The 10,580-nt window shown below is 39.4% G+C and overlaps 1 protein-coding gene across 1 annotated transcript; it reads left to right on the forward strand.

Moving 5' to 3' along the window:
* The first annotated feature begins 689 nt into the window (after window positions 1–689).
* Window positions 690–10,020, forward strand: ucmaa (upper zone of growth plate and cartilage matrix associated a). Its single transcript, XM_036577509.1, has 5 exons — window positions 690–856; window positions 2,282–2,338; window positions 2,420–2,515; window positions 6,071–6,169; window positions 9,377–10,020. The coding sequence occupies exons 1-5, from the start codon at window positions 799–801 to the stop codon at window positions 9,472–9,474; spliced, it is 408 nt and encodes a 135-aa protein (XP_036433402.1). The 5' UTR covers window positions 690–798; the 3' UTR covers window positions 9,475–10,020.
* The last annotated feature ends 560 nt before the right edge of the window (window positions 10,021–10,580 follow it).

A 10,580-nucleotide genomic window follows, 5' to 3' on the forward strand; every position in this document is an offset into this window, starting at 1 on the left:
ATTGTCTGTGGTGATTGGCTGTTTGATACAGATGTGGCAGACGGAGAATAGGTTGAAAAACATTGGAGTAGTACTTAATGTACACTCCAGTTTTGCCTGTATTTCTAGAGAGCAATCCTAGAGGACAAAGTTTTGCAAAGGACAAAGATGATTCTTGCAATGACAACAATGGCATACAAGCCGTATTTCATCATCAAATGTAAATAGCATCAGACTCACAGTGTCATCTGTACGGGCTGATTGCCCAGCACTAATGGAATCTCTGATCTCAGTCTCATAAACGAGGGCACATGGGTGTGGCGTGCCGACAGGTGAAAGTGCCACTGTTAAATTCAGCAGTTAATCCTCTAGCAGATGAGTAGATACATGTGGAATGCATTTCACACACACACACACACAGACACACACACACACACACACACACACTTACACAGCTGATCTATTATCCATGAGAACTTCAACCTGTTGATGAGTCATCTAATTAAAACACAGTGAAAGATGCTAATACTGAACTATGACATTGAAGACGTTCATGCCTTGATGTCCTCCCGCCAAGTCAGTATCAGGAGGCCTTCATTTGCCTTTGTTTTGCTCTCTCTCTTCCACTCTCACTCCTTCTGTGTTCCCCAGGCCAGTGAAATTCCAGCTCGCCCCCTCCCTCCCTTCCTCCCTCTCTCCTCCTCCTCCTCCTTCTCTTTCTCTCACTCACCCACACTCATGCAGCCTCTGCCAGGTTCCAGACTGCTGTGGCTGTGCTACCTGTAGAATACACTCTCACACGGACACGCTGGCTGAACCATGGCTTGGGTGCGCATTGTTCTGCTGACCCTGCTGCCCACCATCCTTATCCTAACTGGTGAGTGCCTCGTTTGATGTGTATGAGAGTGCATGTGTGCAAGTGAAGATAAAGGACTTTTATGGCCCTATAGTTAATCATATTTTAGTTTTAGAAGTTGATTTATCACATTTAGGCACAATGCAAACAGAAATGTATCACATTTAGATTAACCTTTGACTTTAACGTGTAGATTGCCATAGAAAAGTGCGTATATCTACATTATCTGGAACCCTAATAGAACCCTAGGTAATATCTACTGTTTTGTCCAGAAAGGCTTAATTCTTAAGACTTATATTCAATATGTATATCTGGTACAGAAAAGTGCATTTTGGGAAGTATTTATGGAATGCTATTTTTTAAGTTATCTAGAACCCAAATGAAATGATATCTACTAATTTGTCCTCCAAAAAGGCTCAAATCTTATGACTGTTGCAAGTACAATGTTAATACTTGTTACAGAAAAGTGCACTAACTTTTGAAAATGTTTACGTAATACTTATTTTTAGTATCTAGAACACTAATAAGTTGATTATATATACTGTTTTGTTCTCCAAAAAGGCTGTAAACATAACACTATTATAATTACAATGTGTACAACTGGTGCAGGAAAGTGTGTTAACTTTTAATAATGTTGATATAATACTTTTTTTGTATCTAGAACTCCAATAAGATGATATCTACTGTGTTGTGTCCTCCAAAAAGGCTCAAAACTTAAGACATTTAATTTGTCACATTTAATTTGCATAACTGGTACAGAAAAATGCACTTTTGAAAATATTTATGCATGTATATTTTTTAATTATCTAGAACACTAATGAGGTGATATCTTCTATCTTCTATCTTGCTTACTCTCAAAAAAGGCTGAAAAACTAACAGTCATATTCAATCGCAATGTTTACACTTGCTACAGAAAAGTGCACTAACTTTTGAAAATGTTTATATAATACCCACTTTTAGGTATCTAGAACACTAATAAGGTGATTGTATGTATATTGTTTTGTCCTCCAAAAAAGGCTCAAAGACTGGCACAGAAAAGTGACAAACTTTTAAAAATGTTAATACTTATTTTTAGTATCTAGAACACTAAAGAGTTGATATTTACTATTTAGTACTCCGAAGAGGCTCAAAACGTAACACTATTACAATCACACTATGTACACTTGGCAGAGAAAAGTGCACTAACTTTTGAAGATGTTTATTAACAATTCATTTTTAGGTATCTAGAACTCCAATGAGGTGGTATCTACTGGTTTGTCCTCCAAAAAGGCTCAAATATAAGACTTTATTTGAAAGTGTACATCTGACACAGAAAAATGTACTAGCTTATGAAAATATTTCCACCTCTACTGTTTGTTTTTAAAAAGGCTCAAATCTAAGACTAATATTTGCAGCTGGAATGTTCAGCCACTCTCACTCTCTCTCTCTCACTCTCTCTCTCTCTAGTGCTGTCTGGGGTAGAAAGTGCAGCAGTGAAGGATGGAAAAGACAATGAACCTAAGGGTGAGTTCAACCTCCACTCATAATATCTCAAAGAAAAACTCTACATGGTCCGGCTGCTTCTCTAATCATTCCGTCCCGTAGGACCCTCTAAGCGGGTTTTCGTGCCAGCATCAGACGCCTCCAACTTTTTCAAGAGACGTGGCCGCAGATCCCCCAAAACATACGCTGAGTATTTTGGTAAGTTTCTCTGCCACCCAGCTTTTTCTAACAATAGCACCATGTGCTTCATCTCAGAGTCCAAGTGTCAGCGCCATCTTCAGAATGACAAGGCTTGTGTCAAACTCAGGCCTAACGTGTACTTTTCGGCATTAAACCTCACAGATCACATGTTGTTGGAGGAGCTGGCTCAGTTGGCCGCTCATAAAAGTATATGAATTGCATAAAGGTGCCAGAGCCTGCTGTCTTAAAGGGGCCATGTCAAAGTTTCAGGAAATAGTGTTCACACCCCAGTTCTTATATGGAAACTAAGTAACAAAAAAAGTTTTTGAATTCATCAGGGTTATGATGTGAACCACGAACATATCTCTGCTGTTACGCAAAAACATTGTGTCTCCATTTTTGTCATTTTTTACTTTTTTATTTTTGTTACATAATTTGAAAACTCCAGTTACCTTCTGCATTGTGTTATGGTTTGACAATGAACAGACAAATAGAAATGTTCCAAAATTACATTGAAAAAAATCATTAACTTCCCTTACAAGCTAGGAATGTTTTTCTCCTGTCTCCTGTAAAGTTACCATTTTGGAGATACAGGGTTTTGTTCACACAGCAACGATATAGAGCAGTTTAGCTTCAAACTAATTCAGTTTACATTGAAGCTATAAGGAGTGTTATAACTGCAGACAGTCTGTAGCACTGAGTTATTGAAGTAGAAGATGGGGGGGAAATAAACAAATCAACTGTGCTGTTCTTGGCTGTTCTTTTGCCACTGTTGGAAAAAAAGACCTTGTGACAGGAACTCTACAGGAGCTTGAATTTTTTTTTCCAGTTACTTTTGGAAAGAAATTTCTGTTCATCATGAAATTTTAACACAATATGAAGGGCAGCTGGTGTTTTCAAAATCTGTAAAAAACAAAAATTTAAAAAATACAAAAAATGGAGATACAGTTTGGTTCAGGGACAAAATATATTGTTGCATATTTACAAACAATCCACACATACACAACGAAGTCTGAAGTTCACTTTGTCTTGTCACCTGAGGATTTATGTCCAAACTTGTATGTTCCGTTCATCTTAGCTGGACTGCTTTTTGAACAAAAGAAAATGCAGTGCAGCCAATCTAATCAGAGGTGATTTATATATAACACTCTTAAAGGCACAGTAGCAAAAACAGGCTGTTTATTCTAAGGGATAAAGGGAGGTTAAAAAATAGCCCTATTCTAAAAATGACTTATTTTGGTTCAAAAATGTTTTAAGTGGAGGAGAGGAAGAAAGAAGATAAATGCAGATTATGTAATGTAGAGGCTCCTTTTACTATCAGTCAGTCTGAGCGCTGGAGATATGACTGGCACACAGCTCTGCAGTAGTGTGAGTGTTTGAGGCTGTGGGTTAGATATTTTCGACTGTGGGTTACGGTCAGGAAAGACAAAAAGGGCAGAAAACATAAAAACAGTAGAATGCTGGAGACGAACGCTTATGAGGATGGTCAGGCTTGCGGGGAGCCGCGTTCTCAGTAAGAAAGATGACGAGTACACACATGCACACACCCTCCAGTGTGCTATTATGGCGCCCATGTTTTTATGCCAGCGCAGGCACTAAGGCATGAAAAAGTTGGAGGAAAGTCTGTTTTGACTTTTTATCCAGCGTGTGTGAGGAGGTGCTGCTGCTGAAGAGCACAGGTTGGAGGAAAGAAAGCAGCTGAAGCTGAGAATGGAAAGGAAAAGCAGATACAGGTCTAAACTTAACCCTTCACTACAGAGAGAAAGACAAAACACAAGAGCACTTATGGTTGTCTTAGAAGAGCATCTGTTTTGTATAACTGATTAGCATCTGTGATGTGGGTGTTTTAGGTGATCACAGTCGAGGGAAACTAGGGCTGCATGATAAGGACAAAACATCACCTTTGCAATTACATTGCGACTTATTACAACTGTGAAGTGCCCTGCAGTATAAAGTTGCATGCAAACTTTTGAACACCTGGTAAAATTACATATTTTGTTGATTTTCCCATCCTTTGCAGAGAACAAACTTAAATGTAGTATTTTTTCTGCTAATTTTAGTGCACAATTTCTATTTATTTGGAAAAACTAAAACATACAATAAAAATTTAAAAAAATAACCAGTAACTGTGCATTAAATTGTGCAGAAGTGTGTTCTCTGTAAAGGATGTGTGCTTATTTTCACCTCAAAAAACATGTAATTGGCATGGTGGCATAGTGGGTAGCACTGTCACCTCGCAGCAAGAACGGCCTGGGTTAATTCGCCAGTCAGGCAAACAGGCCCCCCCCCCACCAATGTCAGGCCAACTGGGGATACTAGGTGTGACTGTGTGTTTACCCTGAGATGGACAGACAAGGTTGATTCCCGCCTTCCTCCCAATGAGCGCTGGGATAGGCCTCCCCCCAGTGACCCAGCAGGATAAGTGGTTTAGATAATGAATGAATGAAAAGTAATTTGACTAGGGGCACCCAAACTTTTGCATACGACTGTATTAAAAATGTCAAATGTGGCATGATTAAAGATTGCATTAATTTAACCAAAAATGAGTTTAGTTCAGCATACGTTAAAAAGAACTGTGATTGGTCAGAGGGCTTATTTATCTACTGCAGCCTCCTGTCACACCAGTAATAGGCTAATATCGCAATAACACTTAACAAACAGTGCTTTATTCAGCCCTAAAGGGAAAGTTTCTGGGTTCATGTTAGTCTTGGTGATCTCACTGAACTGCTTTCTTTATGCTGGCAACAGCTAAGAGGTTGTTAGTACTGGAATTTCTCCAGAGGCGAGCGATAACAATATGAGGCTCTGCCAAATGAGAGTTTACTATTCTTTTCAGGAGATTTGCTTTCAGTTTTTCAGAGAGATCTGCAGGAATAGTTTTCCACACTTCCAAAGCTCAGTCTTAGAAGTTGGTTGCATTTTTTGCATCTCAAGATCAAAGTAATCCCAAACACATGCATTGATGTTGAGGTTCATTGTTCTGAGAACACAAACAGCTTCTTTGTTTGATGTGCAAATTTTCTCCTTTTTTGTCTATTTCATTTTCTCAGTAAGAGCTTCTTGGCAGCTACACATCCTTTCAGACTCACAGTGCTGAGTTGTCTTCTCACAGTGGAAGGATGGACAGAAACACCTGTGTTTTTTCAGATCTGAAGCAAGAGTGGAGCTTGATTTTCTCCTCTCTCTCAAAGATGAATGAAGATTTTTCATTGACTGTACCTTTACTTTTCCAAATGGATTAACTTATCAAATCTCCTCAGAAATTTCTGCTGAAAAATGAATAACTTGTACTTATTGGCTGTTTAGCCTGGAAATGTAATAAATTAAGGATGGTGTCTGGCCTTTGCACAGTACTGTATATCAGTTTTTCCCTCATATGTTCAAAGCAGCAAGAGCACTTGCCACATTTTATATGATGATCTCTTATTTCCCCCCAGTTTCTGGGTGTGAGTGGTCAGAAACAAAACCCGATGTGTACTGGGCAGATAAGAAGCTGTAAAACCAAGTTAAATTAAGGCCAGTCTCTGCATGCTCTTGTGGAACTGATGGAGCTAATGCTTTCTTTCCCTGCAGCTGAGCAGAAAGTGCAGTTGGCAGCTTCGGAGCGCAGGAGGGAGTACTATGAGGAACAGAGCAGCGAGTATGAGAACCATGTGGAGGAAGCACGAGACGGTGAGATCTCTCTGATTAGTTTGGCTCATAGAGCTGAAACATCCCACAGGCTTCTAACAAGCCACTGCTGTCTGGAGGAGTAATGACTGAAAAACACTAAACTAAAAAAAATCAATCAGTGCACACCTGGAAGACTCACGAAATTACAGCCGTTTGCAGTGCCTGGTCTTGTTTGTTTTGAGAGACAGTACCGGTTAAAGGTTTAGACACATCTACTCAAAGTGAGGAGTAATTTTCTTGATTTTTCATTTTGTCCAAAAAAGGTTTTAGAGTAACAGAAGACATCGAAAGACATCAAAAGTTTATGAATTTAAACATGGAATTATACAATGATCTTACATAGGGGGTCTATAAGCATCCTCAAGCTTAATTTAATATTGTAAGACTTTTTAACGGCACTTACAATTTTAAGATCAAATTTGCAGTGACAATTATATATATATCTCAAATATAAAACCACTTTTAAAGGTAAAGTACACCCATATCAATGCTGCTATGTATGCTTACTCAACAGCAAGTTAGTTTAATGCACACACCCATTTTACGTGGCACCAAATGGTTTTTAAAGTCTAAGACTACATAAAATTTAAGACAATGTAATTTCAGAGAAGCTGTTTGATGAACCAGAAATCATAATGCATATTTCTTATGCCATGATGTTTTTGCAAGTGAAACATGGTGTCAGGGAGGGTGTCTGAACTAGCTGAGCTTTTCGCTCAGTGATAGGTGGGGGTTGTGGGAAGGGGGTTTGAAGATGATATTTTTGGTCAATACCCACACCCTGGAGACACAATTAAAAATTAGGGGACACTTTAATGACCAGAAAAAGTCATTACACATTTTTATAGATTGTAGGAAACATTATGTTATGGCAGGCTCAGATCATCCAGTGGGTTTTATATGCGTGCGCCCAGGGGCCCAAGCCACTAGGGGCCCCCACGAGCAATTATGAGAAAATCTAAACAGCTGTTTTGAATTGTGGTGGGAACTTTACTAACAGTAAAGCGGGAAAGATGAACTAACACCATGTCCTAACAGCAAGTGATGCAAACGAGAACAACAAAACCAAAACACTTCCATTATAATCAGTGGGGATGTCTACACCAGCTGCGGGCGGCAGTGTGTGATGTGGTGCAACGCACTCCCCGTTTCTGTTTTTGCTCTGCAATTTCATTTTAAAATGGATGAGAAAAAAGTCTTCCATGAAGTAGAGAAAAGAGGGATCTCTAAGACCCTTCCAGCACACACTTTTGGAGAGAAACAGCCAGAGTGCTGGAAGTTACAGTCGAATGCCTAACACCACAGTGGTATAATGCTATTTTATGTAATTTAGACTACTGGTGTTAGATGTGGGGATAAAACTCTAATAAATACGTGCCCCATTCACACAGCTGGAAAGCTCTGTCAGTAAAGCAGCCAACATTATCTTCTGAGAGGTTTGTGTTTTGTTTATGTTTTGAGGTTTCCGGTGTAGACATCCTGCAGGCCTTGGGGCGCGATGCGATTCTGCATTTGAACACTCACTTGCTGTTAGGACAATGAAATTCTGTGTTATGGCCAATCATAATCCTGACACACTCCACGTTTTTCCTAAATATCAGTTTATTTTTCTCCTCTATTCACTGCTTAGTAATCATTACACTGTCCTTCATTATCTCGCTCAAGCTTTCCGGTTTTGAGCATTGAGCTAGCGTTCCTGTGAATGTACTTTGAATATGAAGTGCCAGGTATTCAAAAGATGTGAGGGGTCTGTAAAAGTGAGACCTGAACCTTTGACAAAGTAGAAGAAGCTCATTTTGAAAGCCAAATATAAAATGTCAACCACACCAGTTAGAGTTGATTCATCCTTGTTGGCAGTAATGTTGCGTCATCAGAGGTGAGATATAAATGGGGGGAAAAATAAAAAAAACAACCTGCTGTGTCAGTATGCTTTAGCTAGACTGCTTGACCATTTGGGTTTTTAGGTTTGCTGCTTTTTTCCATCTTTATGTATATATTTATCTTGTCTTGCTGGGGGTTAATAATGCTTTGATTGTTGAACGGATGACATTTGTGCTCAGGGGCCCAGAACTTACAGGAAACCAAGATGAATAATGTTTAAGAAGACCACGGGCATGAACTGAGAACGTGAAAACAAACAAAAAAAAACAAGTATTGGCAAGAGAATGGGTCATACTGAAGAGCTCAGTAACTTAACTAAACACTGTCATAGGATGCCATCTTTGCCACAAGTCAATCTGTGACATTTCTTACCTGCTACATCTGCCTCAATCAACTGTAATTGCTATTATTGTGAAATGGAAGCCTCTAGGAACCACAGCTCAGTGCATATAATGGCCTATCCTCTGCTGCACCACTCACTACAGAATTCTAAATTGCTTCTAGAAGCAACATCAGCACAATAACTGTGCATCAGGAGCTTTATGAAATGCTTTTCCATGGCCGAGCAGCTGCAGACAAGCCTAAGATTACTATGTGCAATGCCAAGCGTCAGCTGGAGTGGTGTAAAGCACTCTATAGTAGTAGAAACGTGTTCTCTGCAACAATGAATCATACTTCATTATCTGGGAGTATAATGAATGAATCCAAGTTTGGCAGATGCCAGTAGAAAGCTATCTACTGGAACACACAGTGCCCACAATCAAGAAGGCCCTTCCCTGTTCCAGCATGACTGTGCCCCAGTGCACAAAGTGAGCTCAAGAGTTTGGTGTGGATGAACTCCAGTGGCCTGTACAGAGCCCTGACCTCAACCCCACTGAACACTTTTGGGATAAAATGGAACGTCAACTGTGAATCAGGCCTTTTCTTCCAACATCAGTGCCTGTCCTCACAAATGCTCTTTTGACTGAATGGGCACAAAATCCCACAGACACACGCCAAAATCTTGTTGAAAACCTTCCCAAAAGAATAGAGGCTGTTACAGCTGCAAAGTGTGGTGGGGAGGTTTTGGAATGGGATGCCCAACAAGCCCATACAGGTGCGATGGTCAGGTGTTCACTTACTGTTGGCCATAAAGCGTACAGATTCAAATACAATTCTTTGTTTTTGGTTAAAAAAAGAAAAAAACAATTCATTGGCATCAACTCAGATTAATTGGTATTCAAAAAAAATCAAATATTTGAGAAGACATTTTGGTTAAAAACTCTTTTGGAGAAACCAGTTTCTGAAAACCTAACTCTGTTGTCCCCTTTCTCTTCCCATTAACAGAGCAGTATGAGAGGAACCGGGAAAAGATGGATCAGTGGAGGCAGTATAACTACGACGGGCAATACCCACGATACCCTCACCACCGCCCCTACTACTGAGCACGCTCATACAGCCCCACAGCACCACACCTGCCTTAACACGAGCATCACTCTGAAATGTAGCAACATTTTCATTGGATCAGATGCCTTTTTTCCCTAAAACTTATTTCATTTGCAGTTATATACACTTTGCAAGTGCATTAATGTCACAAAGCGTTGAACTCATTTATTCTGCTTATATTCTCTTTAAAAAGATGTACTCTGAATTTTATTGTCTGGTTACTTGCTACATTAATCTGTAAACTTTATTCTTATATATTCCAGTTTTGCCTTAAATATTATAAGTTCTAGGTGGTGGGTGATTCAAGTGTTAATATATACCATTACTGATAGTGTTTTAAAAACAACAGGCATTCAAACTGTTATTGCAACCCATTTAAAAATAACGTAATTAATCTTAGAACTTCAAAAATGCTATAATTTGTATTTGTAATTGCCCTACCATTTTCTCCACCACCTGCCAGATATCTGCTGTGCTATTTACTTGGGTTAAAGCAGAAAAATGCTGTAATTTGATGCTGGAAATGAATAAATAATAAAAAAAAAAAAATCTGACACCCTTACAGTGTCTTTAAATCACTAGAACTGAATGAGGAAGGGTGGGAGAGGGGAGAAAGAGGAAAGCAAAATATGCACAGCTGTATCTTGCATACAGTTATACTTGCGCTCACATACCCCTGCACAAATCGTCTGACAGGCAGCAGACCTCTTTGCTGGCAGCAGAATTGAACATTCCAGAGTTGAAAGCTTAGACAGACAGTGAAATGAGAGCCGGGGCCACTTTGAAAGATTTACTGACTTTGCTGAACTTCTTCAGCTCCATCTTTCGTCCTCCCTAAGTCACCTGGATGAGAGAAGAGAAACGAACTGCTCCTGAACCCTGAAGTTGAGGCAATGGAAGCTCACAATGATACCTATGTGCGCTGCTGCCATCAGTCCATACCCACTCAAACCTATTTACTTGGATGTGAGAAAGATTAAGGACAGTGGATAAATAAAGACCAAAGAATGTGTGGACTCATGCTAGTTTAATTTACCACAGCCATTCATGATACAAATGCTTATAGACAGGAAAAACTATAAAATCATCATTTAAAATGCATTAC

Source organism: Colossoma macropomum, unplaced genomic scaffold, assembly GCF_904425465.1.
Source record: "Colossoma macropomum unplaced genomic scaffold, Colossoma_macropomum, whole genome shotgun sequence".
Lineage (NCBI taxonomy): Eukaryota > Metazoa > Chordata > Actinopteri > Characiformes > Serrasalmidae > Colossoma > Colossoma macropomum.

Excerpts from the sequence above, each read along its gene's own strand:
- ucmaa (XM_036577509.1), top strand. The coding sequence starts at position 799 with ATGGCTTGGGTGCGCATTGTTCTGCTGACCCTGCTGCCCACCATCCTT. Across the intron at positions 2,339-2,419 it reads AAAAGACAATGAACCTAAGG|GACCCTCTAAGCGGGTTTTC; the intron begins GTGAGTTCAACC and ends TCCGTCCCGTAG. Across the intron at positions 2,516-6,070 it reads AACATACGCTGAGTATTTTG|CTGAGCAGAAAGTGCAGTTG; the intron begins GTAAGTTTCTCT and ends CTTTCCCTGCAG.